Source organism: Egretta garzetta, unplaced genomic scaffold (assembly GCF_000687185.1).
Source record: "Egretta garzetta isolate BGI_Z169 unplaced genomic scaffold, ASM68718v1 scaffold447, whole genome shotgun sequence".
NCBI lineage: Eukaryota > Metazoa > Chordata > Aves > Pelecaniformes > Ardeidae > Egretta > Egretta garzetta.
The window spans coordinates 611,017-635,493 of record NW_009260397.1 but is presented as its reverse complement, the minus strand read 5'-3'; the positions used below and the strand labels follow the sequence as shown (position 1 = coordinate 635,493).

The following is a 24,477-nucleotide window of genomic DNA, read 5'->3' as shown; positions in this document are numbered from 1 at the left end:
CCCCTCTGTGCTTGTTAACACCTCCTCTCACCAGGAATTTGACTTTTAACAGGCAGGTGCTTTTGTTCAACTCCTCTTGAGCTGTTATGGTAGATTGCAGTATTTCAGGTGCTGCCTGCAAAAGAGAATAACTTCCCTTGATCTGAGTGACCACGCTCCTGAAGGAGTCCACTATCTGCTGGCCAGGTTTGCAGCATGAGCACATTGTAGTGCATGGTCAGCCTGGATCCTACTGCAAGCACCAGCACTTCACAAGAGAGCCTGTGCTGAGCATTATTCTGCCCAGGTGCAGACATTTGCCCTGCTCTTTACCAAACTTCATGAGGTTTCTGTTCATCAAGGTCCCTGTGGATTATGCTCTGCTGCTTGTCCTGTCAGCCTCTCCCCTTAATTTAGTCTTAGCCAGAGATTTGCTGAGTACATATTTATCCTCATTGTTTTCCTTTTTGGCTTGCCAACTGTATTTCAACCAGCACACCTTTTTCTGAACATCCTTCTAGGGCTTTTGGCATTGAAGAGTTCAGGATTTGGACATGTTGCTTTCTTCACTCTGTGAAGATCCCTGACAAAATCATGCATCAGTTTCCTCAGCTGATCTGCTTCCCTTGAACATTCAGAGTGGCTCGTGCTGCCTTGTGCTGACCTCTGTGCAGCCCAAGGGACCTCCAGGCGGCACAGGACCCGGTGAGCAAACCCAGCTCAGGGCAGCCCTTGAACCGAGCATGACAATGAACCATTATTCCACTGATTGTGGTTCACTGAGATCTTATAAAGCATATGATGGCAGCTGTATAGGTTGTTAAATATAGGTACATGTGCATTTAACTATAAATGTGTTCTATTTAGTACTTTCAGTGGGTTTAGTACTTTCCTGTGAGATAAAACCCGCCACAGATATCCTTTGGGGTCACTACCATAATACTTTGGCCTAATTTAGTCAATACAGAGTTCAGACAGAGTTTACTGTTGGTGTCTTTGGATGCGCACAAGGCTCCTTTTTGTTTTCTAGTGTCCATACTTTCAGCTGCTACAGTAATTGTATTAATGAGGCTTAGTCTTTAAGAAAACTGCTGGATTTGCTCCAGAAGAGCACTCAGGAGCTAAACACTGAATCAGAAGGTTTCACTGTTAACCTAATCCTGAGCACAGCTCCACCGTTATCGAAAGAATAAAGTGCTGATGCTGTGCAGTTAACTGTGCCTGGATATACTCATTGAATAAAGTTAATGGAGAAAAGTTTCCCTTGGGCAGGTCTGTGCCATATGTCCCGCTAAGCAGAGCTGTGCAAATAATTGACTTTCAATGTGTTGATCAAACTGTAGAATAGAGGATGTTTAGGCTTGGGTTGGACAGAGCATTTCCTTCAGACATTACTTTGTAACAAGCAGGTAAGGAAGAAGGAAGCAGTAGCTCTGCCTTTAGCCTAGGAAAATTCAGCAAAGATATGGGAGCCCCTGGGATTCTGCTGGGTCCTTTTTTTTTATTTCAGTGATGTGAGAAATGGTGCGTGTCCTGTGACTGTCCTGTTCAAGTGCTTTCCCTTTGTCCATGCTCACAGCCCAAAGAGAAATCCCTCACAGAAACTGAAAGTGAGGGTGGCTGAGGAAAATAGTGCCAGACTGGGGTTGGACTGTAGATACATGTCCTCTTCAGGATGTAGATTTGCCCCCCGCCAGCCATCCATCACTGCCCTCCTAACGCATGCACTGCTTGTGGTCACCCTCAAACCCTTTCAGGGCCCATAGGAGGAATCTGCTTAACCATTACAGCTGCAACCAGAAGTGTGTTTTCAAGACTTGAGATGAAGTACTGCCAAGTTTCTCAGCTAGGAGAGTTGTTCCCTGGCATGCTTTGAAATTAACAGGAAAACTAAAATGTGTTGATTCAGAAGGTATTTAAACGTTAGTCTCGGTGGAACATTAAGTCCATGAGTAATTTTAGACAGTGTTTCCCTTTTGTGATTTCAATAACAAAAGAAGCAGACTTTGGTTTTCCTGAATCAGAGGAGTTTATGGGCTTAACTTTCATCACGAATTTTGAAGAATAAAAGAGGAAAGAGAGACATAAGTGTATTGTTCTTCAGTACCAGAAATTCCAGTTTATGAGTATCTGTTTTTCCATATGTCTGAAAACTATACAAACTTGATTTTTGCGAGGCAAACCCATGGCCCCCAATAAAGGAAACTTGTTTGTGTGTAAAGGAAAACAATGTGCAAAGGTTACTGTTTTTCAGTTTCTGAACAATTGTACTGAGACAAATGGATCATGAACACCAACATCTGTGGAACTCACAGCCATGTCTATTAGCAGATTTGAACAAATTCCCAGCATTTGTTTTTGTAATTTGATTATCATATAGACACAACTGCTTTCCTGGGTTATAAGTAAACATGGCTGGAGGAGGAGATGAATGGTGTGTGAAATACATCCAGTTTGGCTTTTGGTTGCATGCTCTTGGAAACTTTCCTAGACTCTTGTCCAACGGTTTAAATTTAATTTAGACTTGGGAAATGCAAAATGCACTTCATATTTATTAGAATAAGAGATTGGTGACTGCAGACAGTGCTCTGCAGGCAAACAGCAGCAGAAAGAGGCATCCTCTTGAGTATGTTGCAATGTAATTTGGACAGTGTAAAGACAACGGCAAAGGAGGATGTTTAGGACACTAGCAGGAGAATGCCTTATGAGTTTGGTGTGTGTTTTGGGTTCTTTTAGTTTATATTTTTAAACAATGAGATGAAGTGTGATAAATTGAGGCCCAATATCTTAGTCAGCTTTTGTTTGCTGAGTAGAAATGTCTGGCTTTCTGTCCAATGATGTTATTTTCTTCCCCTCAATCAATGGAATGCAGCAGTGAAGAAAAGGAGGCATGGAGAAAACAGGATGCTTAAAATGTCGTTTGTGCCATGAACCTACTCTTTTGCTGCAGACAAGGCAGCAGCCTGGCCATGGACTGTTATGAATCCTGCACAGAGGTCTCCATCTTCTGAGAAGATGGCTCCTTGATTTGCATCTCCAACTTTATTCTGCTGAACAAAAAGTGCGCATACGGCACATGTAGATGCTGGTGCTCTTTTGGATTGTATCCTCACCTTCAGGATCCTGAGTCTGGTCATGAGGGCTGGCTTTCAACCAGCAACAAGCTTTCTTTTCCTCAAACATGACTGATACCAGTCATCATCTGAAAACAGCTTTACTGTCAGAGAAGCAGGCTCTGCAAATGGTAGCCCAGTGTGTCAAGAACATGTTGGAGCTTGAGGTAAAATTACATTGGCTCAGCTGCCAAAACAAGCAAACGTGCATGCTTTTTCCAGCAAGGCTAAAGGGGAAGCTTCTGGTGCCTGCCGGTGCCTTTTGTCACTAGATGATGGGATTAGACTCACTGCCCCGTGTACTCTCCCAGCAATGCAGCCCAATGGCCAAGACCCTTCAAGACCTCTGCAATAACCTGCCTACAAGGGGAATTTCTTCCCAACTCCTTCACTTAGTATTTATCTTCTGCTCTTAAAATCTGAGGTTTTCTATCCTTTGATGATTTCTTACCCGCCATAAGGAAGCTGTGGTGTTCACATCAACCTTCTCAATACCTGTGCTTCAGATGTTAAATAACTTTTGAATTTGGTCTCTTGGTTTAAGATTTGCAAAAAAACGTAACAGGACCCCAACAATATAAAGGACAATTCAAAGATACTGTGCCTGTTTATTAGTTGTTAAATGGTGATTCTGTTAATAATTACAATTCTAGTTAAAATCTCCTTGAGTATATCTTGGCCTGTAAGGGTCTTTAAATAGCTGAGCTCCTTTTCATGCAGTGTACAAAGCCCTTCATGCTGGCAGCAGAGGACCAGAGAGTCCTTGCAGTGCAGTGCTATGTGTGGAGATTTATGCCAAGGCGAACTGTGCTCCCAGACAATGATGATAAAGGTGAGAGTTTTGAGAAACAAATGAACAAACACGCAGACAAATAGAGGTTACAGTCCTGAGCCCCAGTACGTGAGCAGTGAAGCAGCCTGTCACATGGGTCGGTTAGCGTGGGTTTGTAGCATAATATCGTCAAAACTGAGTGTTGCACCAAGACTGTAAAGGTTACACATTGAAAGAGAGAAGTAAGCTCAGTCTTCATGTATCTGAAAGACAAATGGGTTTGCTTATGGGAGGCTTGTGTTAGTTGGAATAGATCATAACCATGTCTTGGCCTTCCTGGACATGGTCTGGGAGATGACCCTCTCTCTTACCTTTCTTGTCTCTTCCACATCTTCTCCTTGGCAGCACAAGGGTAATTTTCCAGATACAGATGTTTGAAAATCAAATTTGATGGAATTTTGGAGACTGCATTTGAATTCTCCATTGCATTTGATGAAAGCAAATGGGCAAAACCCATTTGAGTCTTGAGTCTATTGGTACTGAGTGGTCAGGGTTTCCAGCCCTGCTATGAATTAACATGAAGAACTTTCCCAAAAACCACCAGAATGAAGTGTTACAGAATAATTTGTCAAAAATGAAACATGAAAGTCATGTAGGGATTGAGAAATTTTACAAGATCAGCAATGTTTTGCAGTGGGGTGAAATGAAGGGTCAAATTAGAGCTGTGGAGGCTTGTTACACATGCCAAGTATGTTCACCAGGTCAGACATGTGGAGACCAAGAATTATTCCCAGGAGCCGTGGTTTTATCTTGGACAAAACCGTATTTTCTTGGACTATTTTCACTTCCCCAAGATACGGGAAGACACAATTACAAAAAAGGCAGTCTAGTCTATCAAATCCATTTCTTGAGGTATGATACATGAGATAGTATTGCCTAGCTATGAGATAGTTTAGTGGGTGCATGTTCAAAGTCTGTACTGAAACACAGGTGTAAATCTGCGCAGGTGAATACCCCTTCTCCCAAAGCCAGCTGGAAACAGATCACAGATAACACCCATGAGAAAGGCAGTGGGCAGATGTGGAGCTGTATCTCTAACTTTTTAAGTGCAAGGAGACCTGCATAATTAAGAGGCTCTTAAAGAGTTAGTTTTTTTGTGTTTTATTTAGCAGCCATTCACTTGCTGGGTGCTGTGGTTGCTGACTGATACAGGCTGGACCCCAGAGCTTTTAGCTCTAATGTTTTGCAGAAGTTCAGAGGCGTACTGTTTTATTCAAAGTATTCTGTTACGGTCTTTTACAGAAGATGTATGGTGTGGACACCAGCAAGATTTAATGATTAAAAAAGTAAATAAGCTTATAATAGATAAAGGTAAAGTAAGAATAAATATGAAGGTTCCAACTAGTATTTTGTATTTAACTTTTATTTCTTTGAGTAGTCTTACAGAAAGAAAATACCCCAAGTTTGCAATGTAGGATTAATGTTGTAATTTTCCCAGTGATTCACCATGTAGGCTGCCTTTGTTTGGTAATTTGCTCTATGTGGCAAGAATGTGAAAACAGGGAGGCTGTGTGAAGTCAATAAGCAGTGCAGAGATTTCACTTTGAAGTGCTCCAGCAGTGAATGCGTTAAATGTTTTCATCAGAGACTTAAAAAAAAAAAAAAGTCATATGGTGGATGTGCCAGAAAAAGTTTACTTTATAAAAGAGAGCATGAAAGAAAGATTACAGCAGTTCCTTTTAAGCAGCTTTTAACCTTAAAAAGAATGTAATTCTCAGTCGCAGGGGGCAGAGCCCGCTTCAGAGAGACCTCCCTCCCAAAACTGCCGGGATCCTCTACTTCCACCCTGAGCAAAGCAGACGCCTTCTCAAAAGGAGTAAAAGCCTCCCAGCTGCCTCTGGCGGCGTAGGAATAGACATGTCTACGGGGAGGATCTGTTGTCTGGTGCTCCTGACCCTAGGGGTGCTAGCGGTGGTTGTTGCGCTCGTGGTCATCCTGACTCAACCCAGGTGTGGTCCTCAGCATTACCTGCATGGTGCCGTGGCTGCTGACACTGAGACCTGCTCTGACATTGGCCGGTATGTGTACGGACCTCTCGGTTTTTCAGGTTACGTGTTGCCTATGTCGTGGACTCGGACTGACAGACCGGTACATGCATTAACTATGGGAGTGAGCTGGGTTTCTGTCCCGTCCCTGCTTCTGGGGCTGAGCGGCAGTGCTGCTACCTGGGTGCTCTTCATCAGCAGTGGAGCAGCTCAGAGAGCAGATGGAGCCCTATCTCTGCGGTTAATGCTTATTTTCATTATCCAATGTAAGAAAAATTTGCAGCTCTGCAAATCCTTGGCTTTGACCTTTTGGAAGGTACAAATATTTATAGTATACAAATGCAAGGTTGTTTTTAAGTGGGGAAGCAGGAAATTAACTATTTACTTCATGGTGGTAAGTCTGTCAGGTAAGTGGCATAGAAATAAAATAAGGAAGAAGTGAGAGGAGCTAGCTGAGAGCTGCAGCTGGGCTTCAGCAGAGGCAAGGAAGGCAGGCAGGCTGAGATCGTAATGGGGACTGGGCATCCCAGCCTTTAGGGTGTGTGTTTCTGGACTTAAGCCTGCAGCAGGTGTGCCTGCTATCAAGAAAGACACTATATTGTAAGAAAAAGAACCGATTTAATTGAAATTCAGCCAAGACAGTATAAGTACAAAAGACATGCTTACATGAATTGGGAGGAAAGATGTAGGTTTAAAAAAAATTCTCTAGCTGCCCCAGGTTGTAACACTTCAGTTTGCGTAACAACTTCTCAAACATTTTGACTCTTACATCTAACTTTACTGTTACTGCTACCTCTGTTCTTAAATGCGTCTATATATGAAAGTAGAAGGATGGAACTTCACAAGGTACATGTGATGCTGGGTGCTCCAACAGAGGATGCTGGAGCTGTGTACTCTACCTTGTGGCTGGGGGAGTGAGGTAAGACATGGTGCCATGACACCATGCTTGCCGTGTCTCACATGTGGATCTTGCAATGATGTGCTGATAGAGTATTTGTGAGTAGTTGGAGAAAATGTACCATGGGTGCACATATGTCAAGGAATGAGATGGGATTTTTTTTATGCTAAGCCACGTGTTAGTTCTTCAGAGGGTAGAAGTATCTTTTAAATCAGTATTAGTGGAAATAGGGGAAAATAGGTTATTGGATCACCCAAAGAATCTGCTGGGAAAACCACAGCTCTTGTTTTGCAGCTATTGAAATTTTTGACTTGAAGTAATGTTGAATCAGCTGGAAGGCACTGAAGTGAGAGCCACAGAAATCTGTGATCAGGTTGACAACTGAGAAGCTTTGGCTAGCTGGCTCCTGCTGCTGGGCTGTCATCTGTCTCTCTGCAAGAAGCTCCACCTGCTTCCATAGTCTCAACCATCGCTGTAGCTGTGCCTCCAGCGCACTTGCTGACAAGCTCTGTGGTGTCCCTCCAGTCTGACCGACCACCTTAGATTTCCTACAAATAGTTGGCCAATGGTCTGCACAAAATTTTGCCCTTGCTCCAACTTCCCCTCACACATTTTTCCCCCTTTGCCCTAGCCTGGGGCATCTGCACATCACATCCTGCTGCTCCAAATGTATCAGCTCTCTCCTCCAGTCTTGCCAAGCCCCCTGGATCTCCCCAGCCAAGACTATTCTCCTCCTTCACCTTGGCTCTACACCACTCACCCTCTGCCCAGTGGTTAGCTCTACTCGCCTACTGCTGCATGATGTCTGCTTCTTTTCCCAGTATCCTTTGCCTCCAGCCATTTTTGGAAACTTTTGTGCTCATTTCATGCTGTGCTTATACTTGGAATGAACCAGACTCCTCTGTTGTTCTCTGAGCTGGAGCTATCTGCTCATGTTCTTGCAACAGGTTGTAACAAAACTGTTCATAAAAATGTTCATCTGCAACAGAGCTTGTGGTCAGAAGCTTTGTATAATGTTTGCCCTTTTCTTTGTCATTGCCCTATTTCTCTCTTTGTCCCCACTGGCCCACAGTGGTAGCTTGTAAGGAAGGAACATGTTTTCTTTGGGGGAAACGTGAGCGTGTTCATTTTCTCCCAGACATTTCTGTGCTGTTGTATCTGTACATCACATTTTAGCTCTTAGTACACCACTAAATTCTCATAGCAGTCTAGGAAGTGAGAAAACGATGTTATCTCACTGGTATAAATAAGGAAGTCTAGCGTGGTAATTGTACTGCGTGGATGCCACATCAGAGTCATGTTGACCAGGGTCTCTGCCTTTCAGAGCAATCTGCGGTGCTTGGGTGCATCTCTCACTGACCTCCTGTGTGACTGTGCAGGGTGAGGGCTTCCTCATGCCTGACCCGGAGGTCTTGATGGGAACACCAGGAGCTGAGGAGCACAGAGCAGCCTCCTGCGTAATCTTTGCTGAACAAGATTTTAGCATCACACCGGAATTTTGTCACAGCATTAGCAATAAAATCCAATTTCTCAGAGCAGTCTTAGCCATTAGGCCCTAATGTCCCCACCTGTGAGCTGCCACTTCATTTGGCACTTAACTTCAGCAACAAAGCAAGAGCTGGGCAAAGCCAAGCATCTCTTGATGCACAACACTAACTCCTTCCCAGGCACTGCCCAGCCAGTCAAATGGTGGTTTTGAGATTATGACAATGCTATTGACTTCTGCTGTTCAAAAATAATTAAACGTCCAAAATCATGAGACTTAGGAGAGAAGAAGCAAGAAAAAATAATTAATCTTGGGTATTTCTTTTTCTTACTAAGGACAGTATCTAGGTCTTCACTCTTTTTCTGCATTTATGCAAACATTTGCAAATTTTTACACTGTCTGTTTGGTCTTGGAATGATGTAAAGAGTTGAGGCATTAGGTGAGCAATCATGAATGGCGAGATTCCCAATGGCACAAGAGCTGAGACCTGTACTGCTGGTCCTGAGTCCCTGCTGGGCCTTTTGCTACCCATGCTGCTGCTTTCTCTCTTCTGCCTAATCACTGCCTTACCCCCAGCTCTGAGGCTGCCTCTTCCCACCTGTCCCTGTGATGGTGTCTGGGCCTGTGCAGTCACTACTTCAGGTCTTCTCATCCTACCAACACAACACCCTCTCCCCTGCTCCCAAATTTCTCAACCCTATGGGCTTTCTTCTGCCCTGATCCTGCCTCCACAGCTCAGCCACCTCACTCCTCTCCCATCTCCTATGTGTTTGAGGCAGGACGTGGCCACTCTCCTTGCTTGTGGTCCAGCCTGGGGAGCACTGAGTACTAAATATAATAATTTCCCTGGGGTTTTTTTGCGCCCCAAAGCCATGGCTGTTACCAGATGCAGGTTTTTTTGTGGAAGCTGTGCTTAGCCTCTGCAGTTCAGGGTTGGAACAGGCTTATTTCTGCTATCATTGCTCAGAAATCGCAGGAGAATTAATCTACCAAAACTGGTTAATTCGCTGATGACCACACACATACACATTTTTGTGTATATAAAAATAAGTAAAAAAAATTTTATGATTAATATGGTCAAAATTTTTAATGACCAGGTTTGGTGTTTTTTTCCCCCAAAGCAAACAACTTGGCCAAATTAGAATGAATTGTTTGAGCTGGAGGCAGACTGCATCTTTGTCTTTGTACTTGCACACTGCAGCCCTTCCTAACAAATTGTTCTAAAACAAGTAAAATAAGGCAGAACAACAAATTTCCTCAGTCTGACTTTTTGATAATTGCCAAATGCTTTTAGTGGAAACATACAAAAAAGAAAAGAGTGACCGCCACAGCACAATGGGGAAAAAAAAAAAAAGGGCTTGGTGGCTTAAGTATGGCAAAGCTACAATCAAATGAAAACCACGTGTTGTAATTGAACCTGTCAGCCTGCCTGCCCCACTGGTGAGAGCAGGAGTCATTGCAATCAGTCCCTAAAGGCACACCCCAGAGCAATTCAACAGTGCCTGTTTGGCCCCGCTCTCCCCAATGACTGGGCAGACCCTCTCTCTGCTGGGACCCTGGGCTGCCCCCCACAGCCACCCCTTTCATCCTGCAAATCTCCCCAAAGCTCCTGGGAACCCATGCAGGGGATTCTCGGAGAACCTCCAGTGCAGGATGGGCATGAAACTGATTGCACTGGTCTAGTGCCTGAAGTCTTGGAAGCTAAAAGCAGCACCTAATCTCTGACCTACTTATAAATTTCATTCTTTAATTAAAAAAGCTTGTTCCTTTTTTAAAAAAAAAAGAAGAAACCCAAACCACATGCTCTGTGAGTTGTCATTAGCAGTAATGAAATTCCTGGGGCATTACATGATAATGTGTTGGTTTAAGATGCTGCTGCTTAAGACAGAGACTTTGTGTGCTCCTAATAGAATTTTTAATTGAACTTATTGAGAATAACTGAACTGAACCTCTTGCCCAAAGAGCAATCTTGTCTTTTAACAAGGTGGGTTGGGGAAAACAACTCAGCGCCCTTGTATTTCCCTCACTGATAGCTCAGCTGTGAAGGAAGAGTCAGTGAAGGAACTGTGTAGCTCTGTAATTCATTAGTACAAGCAGGAGATGGGGGATAGACTCACAGCCCCTGTCTGCTGCTGTTTTTCTTCAGGTCTGCACAGCTCTCATCTTCAGGCTTGGGTTTTCCAGCTCTGGGGATGGTGTTTGTATATTCTGGGGCTGTGTAAGGTTGGACTTTCTGAAATCTTTATGCAACTCTTTGGCTCCCTGTAGAAAGTGGCCAATCTCAGCATCATCCTGTGCTAGACTTGCTCTTAGCCATCAGTGCCCAGTTCCCAGTGGTGAATGAGGTCAGGTCTTTTGCTGTGAATGGTTTTACTGCTGGGGACGAGGGACTGAAAGCAATATTGTGCAGCTGTCTGGTCCAGACAGGGGCCCTGTGCTGGAAGAAAACTTGTCCCTGAATGAAGCGAAACACTTTGATGACGAGGGATGGGAAGCTAAGAGGAGAGCCAGAGCAGTTTTTAACCCAAGGATGTGGATTTGGTACCAAAGTCCACCTCAGTAATTTGGCCTTGTGTCAGGAAGCCGTGAGGAGACAGGAGGTGATTGCCCTGGCAGTGAGTGTGGTACCCAGCTCCACCTGCACCTCCAGCTCTGAGCCACTTGTTCCCTCCTGGCAATGGAAGAGACTTTTGCCATCAGCCATGCAAAAAGCTTTACATTCCCTACCAGTGTGCTGTTTGAGTTCTGCCATCCCCTGCTCTGCATCCATTTGTTTCCCAAATGACAGAAGCACGAGCCAACATAAGGCCAGGGAGAGTTTTAGGAAAACAGTTCATTCCCAGTGATGGGATTCGCTGCAGCGAGGTGAGCTGACCTGGCCTGGCCCAGCAGCCATCTCTGATCCCAATTCTCCAGTGTAGCCTAGCATAAACCCTGGGAACCAGCTTTTTCTGAAATGAACACCCACCTGGGGGACAGGCTGGTGGGGAGGGTGAGAGTTTAATGGTCAGAAAATGTCTGTGGTCCTGGGAAGCTCAGTTCTAGGCAGAGAATCTGCTGCAAAAGTCCTCTTCAGTGATGGCCCAATAGCATTTCTGAAGAATGTTTACATCCCAAAGGATTTGCCCTCCGGTCTTCTTGGATTTTAATGGTTTTAAATTCAGCAATTGACCCTTTTTTGCAGAAACAGCTGTTGCTTTTGCTCTTCATAAATCTTAAGCGGGCAGCTCCTGTATAATGAGTGGTCCCCTCCCAGCCCCCATTTTTCCTTAGCAGAAAAAAAATTTAATAATTTAATGTGTTAGCATTTCCAGTGTATTTAAAATGGCTTCAGGGCTCCTTCTAGCCCAGGGCACAACAGCAGACTTGGTTTGCAACCCAGCCCATCTTTGCTGTGAGGATTGTGTGAGCAAAGTGCCATCATTCACTTTTCCTGGGAGGGTAAATCCCTGTTTTGCTGATGCTGGCATGGGACTTGGTTGTTAACATCCTCTTCTGCTCCTGACTTTAAGGAAACTCCATTAATGGCCAAACCCTAAACCTGAAACTAAGTGGCAGGAAGGATATAGGACAAAACATGCTGTTATCAGATCTTGTCAGCTGTAGCACTAAGACGTCTCTAGAGAGAACTGGTAAGGTACCACACTTTGATTGGGGGTGTGTGTGTGTGTGTGTGTCATGTGTCTCTCCAGGGTTTTGCATTATAATTAAGCTAGTTGCAGCAGTGATCCATATAAAGAGAGCAACCTAAGGGGACAGGGTGTACTCTGACAGTCTAGCTGGATGAGAAAGACATAATGGCCCTAAATTCCCCAAGCATCACTTCCAAGGAAGTGGCAGGGCTCTGTCTGAAAGTGGATGAGCCAAGCGTGGGAAGCGGAGTGTGATACCCCAAGAGCCAGTGTTTTTTGTTGTGTTTCAGTCTCCAGAGAGGCTGGAGGGAAAGCTGTCCAGACTGAGGGCCAGTCTGCAGATAGCATGGAATGGCTGTGGCCTGGCCCCTGCACTGATGACAGGGGACACATATCAAGGCTCCTGGGTAAAATAGCAAAGCAGCTCAAAAGAAATCTTGTTAATAACCCTGATCAGGATTTGCTGAGTTCACTTGTTTCTCAGCTTGAGCTAAAAGCCTGTCTGGAAGGCTTGCTTTGCCTTAGCTACCACCATGCCTGTCCTGTGTCATGGGACACCCCTTGTTCAAGCCAGGGAAACAACAGCAGTGTGGTGTGCAAGCCCTTCAAGATGTGTTTGTGAGATTTGGGGCTGGTAGTGCTTCCTGCCAGGCTGGGAAGAGCCAAGATAATGCCCAGGTTTGGGGAGAGAATCTCAGCTCCCCTTTTCCCTAGCCCCTCTCTCCCAAAGAAGCAGCAAGCAAAGGACCATGCTCAGCATCACACACCCCATCCCATACTGAGGTGTCCCTTGGTGTTGGCTGCTGGTGTTATTTTTGCTCTCTATTGCTTTAACACCAAGGAGTCACAGCCAAGAATCAGGCACAGAGCAGGAACAATAAAGACTATCTCTGGTTTTCCTGCCTTCCTGAGGCATGCACACTGTCAATGTCTTGGGCACAACCCATCTGAAAACTATTGGGTGGGCTGGCAGGCTGAAGTAATCAGTGCCCATAAATAAGCACTTGATTTGCCTCAGCCGTGCCAGGCAGGATGTGTCCATCCCGGTGATGCTGCTGAAGTCCTCTCCACTGGCCAGTGAACATCTTCCTCCCACTTGTTCCTTGATGCTCTCAGGAAATCTGTGTCCCTTTTGCCAATGGCAGTAACAGTCCAGGTCTCAGCTCCCTGGAGAAGTTTGCTGCTCTCTTTAGCAGTCAGATATGCCTTTTCTCCTGAGACTGAGACCTCACTTGTCCTCCCTGATCTCAGTGGGAGCCAAGGGCACAGCTACAAACTGGAGTTTGCATGGCTTGTGTTATCCTGGCTCTATGTCTAACAGGGAGTGTGGGAGGGGGGAAGCATGGATAAGGTCCTGCTAAGAAACTCTCAGGTTTGTATGCTTTGTGCATATGGCACTATGTTTACAGTAGTTAAAGGGTATTTAGATCCTATTTGCTTTTATAAACAAGTACTTGGAAATACCAAAAGATCTTGGCATAATCCAGAAACAGGCCATATAGGTGTACAAATATTAAATTAATAAATGGATTAACCCTTTAGAGCATGCTACTAAGTTAATGCAGTTCCAGTGCAGAGCATGCTGGCTTGGTGCAGATTGGGGAATGGGATGGGGAGAGCAGCTCATCTTCTGGAGCTGGTAGATGGCCATCACCAGATGACACAAGAAGGGATGAAGATCTTCATCAGGGAGTGCTCCTCCAGGCACAAGTGTTTCTGGGGATGTGGTGAAGGTGTACATCACTGGCTTCAGGAGAGTGGCAGGAAGATCCCTGGACAAGACATAGTGCAACATGTGCAACCACTTACACAACTGTGAACTTGGCTGGGAAGTTGGGTTAGGATCTAGTGCTTTTTGGGCTTTGGGAAAATGACAGAAATGTATCTGATATTCCATGTTAAGGTCTTAATGCATTGCATTGAAATGAACACCATACAATCTCAAAGCTTCTTTTTAAAGTTGTTTTGCAGTGCAAATTATCTTGGAATGGGCACCAGGCTTTGTACATATGTTGCCTCGTAGTCTAGGGGCTCTGAGGAGCACTGTCCCAGGCCAGTGCAGTGGTCCTTCTCCCCTCCTTCCCCAGCTTTCTGACGTGCTTCCTGGGCCTTCTGCAGGGGTAACAGCTTCTCATGAAGCCTTCCCTTCTATTGTTAGCAATTAAAAATCTTCAGTTTCAGAAAAACACCACCCCAGGGCATTCGTGTGGTGAGAGTCTTAACCCTGCTGCAAGGAGATGAATGGGCAAGCCTAAGTCTCAGTCTCCATTTTCAGAGCTACGGCCAGGGAGCAGCTTGCTGCTAGGAGGCTAAAAGCCCTGCAGACCCCCAAACAGAAAGCCTGGTGGATCCCTACCATTTCTTTTCTCCCCGCTTGTCCACATGCCATTTCCTTGCAGGCAGTGGTTCCAAAGGCACTTACAGAAACAAAGGAAAGCCACAATCAGCGTGCCTGCTGGCAGCATCCTGTTCCCAGCCCCAGCAGATCCCAGCCCCATCAATGGATGTAAAATAAACAGCAGTCCTTATATGTGCTCTGCATTCTTGTCAGCCTCTGGGAGCAGTTGCACCTTATCTAAGCAATATCCCAATCCAAACAGTCAGAAACCTTCCTAACAAACACCAGTGCTGGCTACTGGCAGGCTGAGCAAGGAAACCCCACCCCACCACATTTCCACTGCAAGGAAAAGATTTTTTTCACAGTTGTGCTTGAAGGAAGCATTTGTTGAGACACGTTTCGCTAGCAGAAACTCATTGCTGTGAACAGCATGAGGATACCTTAATGCCTGTGTGTTCTTTGGTGTGGCTGTGCCTAGGCAGAAACCGTAGCGGTCTGGTTTTTTCTCCTCTTCAGTTTTGTTTGTTTGTTTCTTTTGCCTTTAGGGATACAGGAAGGGGGTGGGATTTTTGTGCTACTGTCACGTAAGCCAAGGAAGGCACACTGCAGGAGCAATGAAGTAAGGCCTGAATTTTGTGCTAATTGACATGTTCAGCCTCAGGAGTTTGCTTCACATGGACCCACTGTTCCTGCGTCAGTGGCCCTGTCCTGCTGACCAGCATATGCCTTGTTATTGGGAATGTAGGTGGGGAGCTAGAAATCAGTTGTTTTGTTCCCAGCATGTGGAAAACTGTTTCATCTGCGGAGGGCATCCTCCTCCCCGTCTGGGAGCGCCTTCCTCTTCCTTTTTGTCAAAAGTGAGCAGCTGCAGTTCTCTCTGTCCCATCACTCTTTGCCCAGAGGAAGACCAGCCTCACACAGGTCTTGGCCCCTGGCTGCTCTTTCCTCCTGCACACTCTCTCTTTTCTTTCCTAATGTTTTTTCTTTCTCACTCCCACAAAGGAAGGTGTCTTTCTGCACTTCCACACCCCACACTGCTGCCCAATGGGTTTCTCCAACTGCTAGCTACTCTCGTCAAGCTGGGTCTGCCTTGCAAGTGCCCCAGGGAGACATTTTCATGTAGCTCCTCCATTCTGTCACCCCTGGATTTTAACATTGTCTTTTTTCCTCCATTTTCTCCACAGGGACATCCTGCAAAGTGGAGGCACAGCCGTGGATGCTGCCATTGCTGGTTTGATCTGCACCTCGGTGATGAACCCTCAGAGTTCGGGCCTGGGTGGTGGGGTCATATTTACCATCTATAATGGCAGCACAGGTATGGGCCAGCCCTGGCCTCTCCATGGTGCCCTGTCTCCCTACAGACACCCAGCTGCCATGGAGAAGTCGGAATCCTTCATGTTCTCTCAGAACCATTTTTTGAATATAAAAGCTGCATCCTCTGATCACAAACCATGTTTTTGCTTTTAACCCAAAGCGTCCGTTACAGGGAGTGCATCTTTTCACAGCCAGAACATGTGGGGGCTGGGGGAAGGAGCTTTGGGTTGAAAATGAACTGACTTTGCCTCTCCTTCCCCCTCCAAAGCAATCCCAAATTATGTTTCAATGTCACATAGCTGACAGTGCAGCAAGGTGTGAGCGGTGCTGTCTGAGCTGCCGCAGGCTGCCATGGAGGCAGGCGGGAGCAGAGGGAGGTGCGTGTGCTGGCAATGGGTGCAGCAGTACGGGGCTGTTGCTGGCTCAGCTGAGCCCTCGGGCTGGGACTTCAGGGGCTCATCCTGCATCAGCAGCTCAGGCAGTGCCTGCCGACACGGGGGCAGCATCACACGCTGCCCTCGCCGGCTTGGGTAGGACACCCCAAAGCAGCAGTGAGACTTCCTGCCCCAGGAGATGCATCTTCCCTTCAGAAATCTAAATCTAGCAACGTTCAGGGCCTGCTGGGGAGCCCTTCTGTGTTTGGCTTCACCCCTAATGTTGTGTTCTTGCTTTTATGTTTTTAATTTTTTTTTTAACTGCCTTGGCTCCTAAAAGCCCCCAGAGCTTATATATCTAAATAGTAAAATCAACATTGAACACAATAACAATACTGTAGTCTTAAAAACCCTGCCAAGTAGTCTCACAGGGTCACGAGTCTGGAAATGCTTGGGTGTATCTTTTGCAATAGCATAATTTGGCAAAACACCTATATTTTTCTTTCCTTTCAGCAGAGCCATGTAACTTTGTCTCATATCAACAGTCCTCTTCTGCTACCTGAATTATCCTGCTGCACAGAGCCGCACATGGCTATGCACGGCCCGGTGCTTGGTGTACTAGGTACCGCTGTGGGCTCCTGCAGCACAGCTGGCTCTGTGGACTGTGATGGGGAAAGATAAACACAAGGCAGAGAAGGAGGCAAAATAAAATAATACGAGTATATACAAGGGGGGGGTTGTGGTTGGGTTGTTTGGTTTTTTTTTCCTTTCAAGCTTCCTGCTACATAGAGGGTCTTTCAGTATCACCATTCTGCTTATAAACATGACGGACATGCCTCACCATCAGTTGGAAAATGGTCCACCAAGGAGCATGAGGCTCATGTTATGTCTCTGACATGTCCCACCTGTAGAGGAAGTGCAGAAACCTGCAAATCAGATGTGAAGCAGCATGTCCCAGGCCCAAGAGACTTGGGGGGGAACCTTAACTGGCTGGAGACAGGCCCTGGCCTTGTCCATGTACCTTCCTTGCCTTTAGGTAGGCATTGCTTAGTTTGCTCTAAATAAAAGCACGGGAGCAAACAACAGTGTGTGCTAACTGTAGCCTGACCCTGCAGGTGTGCTTGACACATCTGGCAAAAGGCTCCATGGCAAGTCAGCACGGTGCCGCACGCTCCGGGCTAGCAGCCTGTCCGGTGCTCACAGCTGGCTGAAGTGTGATGTTCACCTGCTTCAGGAAGACAATGTTATGCATTTCCCCCTTCTCCTTTCTAGGAACAGTTGAGGTGATCAATGCCCGCGAGACAGTCCCTCAAGTGTTTCCACAGGATTTGTTGTCTCACTGTACTGCTGATTTCCCCATTGGTAAGGACACAGACTGGGCCATGAGGGCTGCGTGCCCTCCGGGCAGGCACTGTACAAAGCTCAGGGTGGGGGAACTGAGGACCTCGCTGACTTTATCTGAAGCTCTCTGTAATTGCTTGCACTCTTCCTGAATTGATTTTTGCAAAAGTAAGAAAAAATACTAGGTCCATAAAATTCCTGCTTCATTGTAACATTGACAACATGACCAGCAAGGAGGTGGGGAGCAGAGTGTGAGGAGAAATCACAATGTAATTTCTCTTCATAGGAAGTCTGCATTTCAAGACCAGATTTCCCAAAGAACTTATTTCCCAGTTCTTACAGAAAAAAAATAAGGTCAATAGCTGCTCAGAATTTCTGGAAATGAAAGAAATCAATCTAGAGTGCTTGCCTATGTCCTTACATTGGAGAAGCAGCCTGGCAGCATCAGGAATTGAGTTGCTGGGCTCCAGCTTAGTTCAGATACCACCTCACTCCCATCTGAGGAGGCTCCCCGTCCATTTGCTGTTACTGGTTTGGCAACAGGTACTCCTGCTTTAGCAGCACATTTTGGATCTCTCCACATTTCTTGCTGCATTCATTCTCCTTCCCTAGCACATTTTCTTTTGGGGTGTGTCCTAGTTCCTGGAGATGTTCTTTTCCTTGGAAGAAGAGCCTGAAAATGAATTGGGAACAACTATGATTGGAAGGAACAGTTGGAGGTCTGCTCCAATTCCTGCTCAAAGCAGAGTGATGTCAGAGTTAGGTCAGGCTGCTCAGGGCCTTGTCCTGTCATGTTTTTTAACTCCTCTGCCGATGGAGAGTTTCACAGCTTCACTTGTTCTAGTGTTTGATCAGGCTCTGCATGACTGCTTTTTCTCTTGTGTACAGCTGCCATCTCCCTTGCTGCAATATGTGCCTGTTGTCTCCTGTGCTTTCACTGCGCACCTCTCACTCTGGCTCCAGCTTCTCTACACCCCTTCTATTAGGTAGTGGAAGAAATACATCAACAGAAAAAGGAAAGAAACAAAACCAAGCCTGCTTTAAAAGCCTTAGTCCTGCCTGTACAAATCCACACTTCCACTGGAATGTTTTCAAAGAGGTGAGGCCATGGACTTACTGGGTGTCACACTGCTGTTCTGCTTCTCAGGTTCCCGCTGGATTGCTGTACCAGGAGAGCTTCGTGGGTACGAAGAAGCCCATAAGCGATATGGCCGCTTACCGTGGAAAGCCCTGTTTGAACCAACCATCAAGCTCCTTTCACAGCCACTTGTCATTTCCCCGATTATGGACAAAATATTCCGCCACCCAGGCTTCGCCAGTCCAGGAAAAAGCCTGTGGTAAGACCCATGAATGAAATTGCAATGTGAGGACCACTGTTCCCTCAGCTTCAGACCCTTCCTCTGACATGCTGTTATGGAGCACAGGCAGCTGCTGCGGCTTCTGCTCAGTAAATAACTTGCTATGGAGAGGGAGGGAGTAACAGAAGTGTTTTTTAAAAAATATTTTTCTGTCAGCAACTCTTTTTTTTTTATAATTTAGAGTGGTTTTGCACAGCAAAACTGTCTGCTAAGCACATCTGCTCATGAGGAGGAGCTGGCTGTATGTAGCCTGCCTCCATCTGTGTGGAAATCATCCCCTGACAGCAGGGCCCTACAGCAGACCCTTGTTTGGAGAAGCCCCAGTGACCTGAGCCAGGGTCAAAGCATTAGGTCCCGTGGAGGAAACTTTGTTTGGGGAACGAGTGCCTGGTGCTATGGGTAACAATCATCTGAGGAGAACTTTTCTCCGTGTAGACTGCAGTGTAGCACTGGCTTGGAAAGTATACAGTAGGCATAAACCAAGTCAGCTTTAGGAATAAAAAAGAGATGGGCCCTGGGGGCAGAATAAGCTCATGCTGTAAACTGATGGATGTTCTTCTTTAACAGCCCACTGATATGTGACGGTGAAAGGTTTCTGAAGCGTGGAGAGACCTTCACGTGGCCAGCACTGCGGCAGACACTGAGCGCTGTAGCGGAAAATGGAGCTGCAGCATTTTATGAGGGAGAGATAGGAAAGGCCCTGGTGGAGGACATTAGGAAGGCTGGTAGGTAACAGCTATAGTTAATACTAATAGACAGGCCTTTTCCCAGAAATTGGCTAGCAGTGAGTTGGTACCAGGGGAAAGCCAACACATGCCATTTGCTTGCCACTTGGGGGTGGTACCTGGCATGGGAAGGGGCCACCTTTCCCCAGTTCTTATAACTCAGGCCCAGAAGCAGGGCTGAGAGCCACCTACTGCTCTGGCATTTACCCATAGTGCTCATGCACTGGCCTCTCCAACTCCCTTAGGCTTTGTGGTGTCCTGGGATTTGGCAGTAGATGAGGACACATGAAGACATTGCTATGCTTGGTGGAAGAAATTTGGAGTATACAGGGGCAGCTCTTTACAAGTTTTACCAAGGCTCTGATGTAGCCAGCCCATAGCACCTGCTAATGCCAGCTATGCATCTGGTTTTCTGTTGAAGGGTCCAGTATCTCACTGGAGGACCTCCGGAAATACAAAGCAGAGGTGTCCTCACCTCTGAACATTACCCTGAACAATCACACCACACTGTTTTCTCCTGGACCGCCCATGGGAGGTGCTGTGCTCATGTTCATCCTCAAGATACTGGAAGGTAAATTCCTAAGGGAAAAGGGGCAGCAAGAGGTTTGCAGAGTGTTTCTCTAGAGCAGTAGAAAAGTAATAAGGAGAAATGGAGCTGATGAGCCAGAATGGGCCCCAGAGCAGCAGTGTGACTATGCTGCGCAGCAGGCTGATGAACTGGCTCATGCTTACTGTGGGTCAGCATCACCATAGTTGCTGCAAAGGCCAAAGGATACATGATTTTCCCAAGGCTTCAAGAGGAATTAAAGTCACAGCAGAAATTAGTACTTGTTTTTTTCTGTGCTCACATGCTGCTAAAGCATAGGGGAAACTTGATAAGGACTGGGATGGGAGAAGGAGGTTCCAACCTTTTTTTTTCTTGAAAAAACATAGCCTTGAGGCTATTAACAAAATTATTTCATCCTGCTCTGTAGAGTATAAACTCCATGAAGCATCACTGGCAACACCCAAGGAGAAGTTGGAAACCTACCACCGCATTGCAGAAGCCCTGAAGTTTGGCAATATGTTAAAATCCCATATGAGTGACCCAGACTTCTCCGAAGCTCAGGTGAGCTGACATGGTGCATAAGGGCAGTCACAGACACCCACAGCATGGACAGCTTCTTCTACACTGCTGCTTGACAGAGAGGGAGCAGGGAAGGCTGTTTCCTGCTTTTTTTGTTTTAAACTTGCATTGTCACCAACTCATTTTAGCCTTTGTGCTAAGCCCTCAAGCAGGATACCTATTGCCCAGACTATCCTGCCTGCCAGCACAATGCTACAGTACCAAGCGATGCTCTGACACCCTCCTGCTTTGCAGTCACGGAAGGAAATAAAATACTTAGAACTGCTGGTCAAGAGCAATGCTGCTCAGTTGGCCAAGGGATAGGCAATTTGACCATTTGCTTTGTCTGCAGTTTCTGTTCAGCTGTGGCCTGGTGCTCACTTGCCTAATAAAGGATGTACGCACATGCTCACGCCAATGCTGAGGTGACTCAGTACCGAGCTTGTTTAATTTTCTGTGATGAGAGTGGCCTGGGGATTCAGGCTGGGGCTGAATGATGCCAGTGCAGGTCCCCAGCTCTGACTATTGAGGCTGAATCCCCCAGGCTTCCTTGTGCCCCAAGAAAGATGCCTGTGCATTGGTGGCACAAGCTCAGTGTCCTTGCTGTGATTGCAGGTGGCTGTGGGGACTGTGCTGTCTGACAAGATTGCTGAGCTTGCCAGAAGCCGAATAGATGGCCGTGGTGACCATCCACTCAACCATTACAACTTGTTGGATTCTATCTACAACCACAGATACAAAAGTAAGGGCACAAGCCACATCTCTGTGCTTGCTGCAGATGGCAGTGCCGTGTCCGCCACCAGCACCATCAACTACCCGTGAGTAGCCAAGGGGTTGGTAATTGAATCACATGGGCCAAGTATCAGGTTCACAGGATACATGCAAGGGCTGTTTACCAGAAATGCAGAACCCTTGGGCTTCACAGCTTTAGGCAGTCCCTTACTTGTGAATGCCTTTTTCATGTGACAGCAAAGGTCTTTCAGCATCAGCCCAAAGGAACATCACTATTCACAAAGATGTAACAACTTGCTGAGCTCTGCTGAGTTTCTGTGAGCTGGGCAAATCCCCACTTCCACTACTAATAGGGAGCTTATCTCTGGCTCCAGCACAGCAGCACAAACACCTTTTGGACACCCTGGCTGGGGAAGTTGTAGGCTGGGAGGAGAAAGACATAATCCACAGGGTGCCATGTTCAGTTACTGTCATCCACAACAGGAAAGCACTGGTCACTGAAAGGCTACTTCTTTCCCTCCTGCAGGTTTGGCTCCTTTGTGTATTCTAACCAAACCGGGATCATTTTAAATAATGAACTTGCTGATTTCTGCATGGCAAACAGAAGCATTAAACCAGGTGAGCGTTTTCAAACTCAAAATAAAACACAAGGCCAGGAGATGGTTATGCAGGCGAGGTACAACTGGGCAGGGACTACCTATAAACTGCAGGTTCGTTTTCCTTTCCTAGGTCTGGATCAGAGCAAGTTTGATTCAGACTAACAGAGGATAAAGCCCTGTCGTGGCTTGTCTACTCACATACACCCTTGCATGGAAACATGGGAGTTTTGGTTTCTGGCCAGAGAAATCGGAGATTTAAAAAAACCAAATAAACAAAAAAAGGAAGCTGAAGCTGATCATTGATTGATGGGGAGGGGAGGGAAGAAGTGAAGAAACTACTGCTAAGACAAGCTTGCTGACTTTTTAAGCTCATTATGAAGAAGGATATAGTTGCACGCACCACCAAAGCAGTAATGCTATAGGCTTACACCACGTTCTGTAACACAGCAGTGTTGATGCAGAGACATTGCTTTGTGAAATAAGCTATCCCTGATGCAATCTCCCTTGGTCTGCCATGAGAGAGGACATCAGCACTGCAATGGCAGGATTGCTGCTAATGGTTCCTTGGCTGGGTTGAATGAGCTACAGCAAGACCTGAATGCTTGTAGGATGCCCTGCACCAAGACGCGCTTCCTAGTTAGCCTGTGCCATAGAGGTCCAGTTTCTTGTGGGATGGGTTCTCTGCACAAAGCAGCTAGTTTTCTGGAACACTTTAGCTTCTTGAGGAATGAGCAGCAGCTTGGTTTTCCATGGGTAATGCAAGAAGAGTGAGGTAGATAAACTCATGTCCCTCCAACCCCCTTAACAGCCACATGGGAGGAATAATGCTCTCTGCATCTTCTCTAGGAGAGAAACCTCCCTCAGCAATGGTGCCTTCCATTCTCATCTCCAAGACAGGAGACATGCTGGTGATCGGAGGAGCTGGCGGGGCCTGGATTATCAGTGCTACTGCTATGGTGAGTGAACAGATCCTGCACAGTAACGCCTTCCACTGAGCAAGGGGAGCACACGCTGTCCTGAGCAAAAGAATTACTTTGCTGCTGCTAGTACTGCTATGTGGAAGGCAGCAGCAAAGAGGGCCTGCTGCAGACTCAGGCTATCCTCACCTTCTTGCATTTCTGTGGCAAGTACCATCTGCCTCAATTCTGTTTTGAAAGGGAAGAAGTTAGAATAATCAAATAGCAAGTTAAGGAAGTTATTAGGAAGAGAGGTATTGACCAAAACCTTGGGGCCCCAAAAATAAACTGGTAAGTTACATGACAGAAAGAACAAGAAAAACAGAAAACCACCACCACACATGTACACAGAGTAACAAATCTTAACGAAAAAGAGTTTGTTGAAGCATAAAGTCTAACAAACATCTTGTTCAGCAATCAAGAAATAAAAACAGATAAGGCCACAAGAGGAAAAAGAGAACTTTTTTTTCTTCATCTTTCTTCAACTGGAAAGGAGTACAGGAAGGAGTCCATGCTAGGACCTGATCTGAAAACAGAAAGAACAACCATTATTAGAAAGATACAAGATCCATCAGTAGCTATTGAATTCAAGGACACCCCTTTGGCTCAGGGAAAGCATTCTGGGAGTTATCATTATGTGCTCACCCTGTTCTTGCCCAGAGTGTCTGGTATTGGTCACCACGAGGACGGGAGACTAGGCTAGTAGGACTTCTGGTCTGACTCAGTGCAGCCTCTCTTACAGTCCAGGTTTGCACCATCCTGCAGGCAGGATTTAAAGTAGAGCTGGTCTGGCCTAACATCAGTGCAGGGGATGGCAGCATGTGACCCAGGTATCAGTATCTCCCGTCAGGCAGTGTGGGATTTGTTTCATTGCAGGCGATTATAAACAAGCTGTGGTTTGGCTATGACTTGGAACATGCCATTTCAGCTCCCATCATGCATACTGAAGGTGACAGTGTCCTGTTTGAGCAACATTTCAGTGAGGTGAGTGGCCTCGCTTCGATCTTCTTGTCTTCTCCTTTTGGTGAGGAGGAGATTGCTTCTGTAATGCTCCTGAATAATCTGTATTTTGCTGCTAGCTCACCTCCTTGCTTAAATCTCACTTTCTCAACCTGACCCCACAATACACATCCTTCATTTTCACACCTGGCAACGCTAAGACCTCGGGCCTGTGCCCTCATTCACTCCATTTCCTCTTCTCTCCCCCCTACAGGAGGTTAAGAGCGGCCTGCTGAGAAGAGGACATAAAGAAAAGCAAGCTAGATTTGCAATGAATGTTGTGCAGGGAATTTCCAAGGAAGGAAAATGCATCTCTGCTTACTCTGATAAAAGGAAGCTGGGGAAGTCAGCTGGATATTAGCATGAAATGCCATCACAACTCACAAAACCACAAGACATAACTAGATTCAGAACACGATTTGGCTTGGACATGCCAACAGTGCCTGTTCCCATCAGGATGCCTGTTCGAGTATGGGCAAAACTTGCGATTGCACCTAATTCCAGTAGACTGCAAGTCACCCTAAGGCAATACAAGGACAGGTCAGCCAGCCTTGTTTAGAGCTACACCCTCCATTACTTATGTGATATACAGAAAAGCATATTTCTTGAGCACATCAGCTCTTCAGAATAAGAGAACACAAAGTGGGAAAGGAAAATTGGTCCAAACCCCACTGGGAACACTGTGAAATGACCCAGCTGTATCTTCCATTC

General features: G+C 46.1%; 1 protein-coding gene across 1 annotated transcript; it reads left to right on the top strand.

Annotated features, from left to right (window-relative positions):
- Positions 1-5,732: 5,732 nt before the first annotated feature.
- GGT5 (gamma-glutamyltransferase 5) lies at positions 5,733-24,471 on the top strand. Its single transcript, XM_009643094.2, has 12 exons — positions 5,733-5,942; positions 15,448-15,578; positions 17,224-17,313; positions 18,440-18,629; positions 19,218-19,375; positions 19,797-19,946; positions 20,350-20,483; positions 21,096-21,298; positions 21,739-21,830; positions 22,658-22,767; positions 23,644-23,751; positions 23,981-24,471. The coding sequence occupies exons 1-12, from the start codon at positions 5,782-5,784 to the stop codon at positions 24,125-24,127; spliced, it is 1,674 nt and encodes a 557-aa protein (XP_009641389.1). The 5' UTR covers positions 5,733-5,781; the 3' UTR covers positions 24,128-24,471.
- Positions 24,472-24,477: the final 6 nt, after the last annotated feature.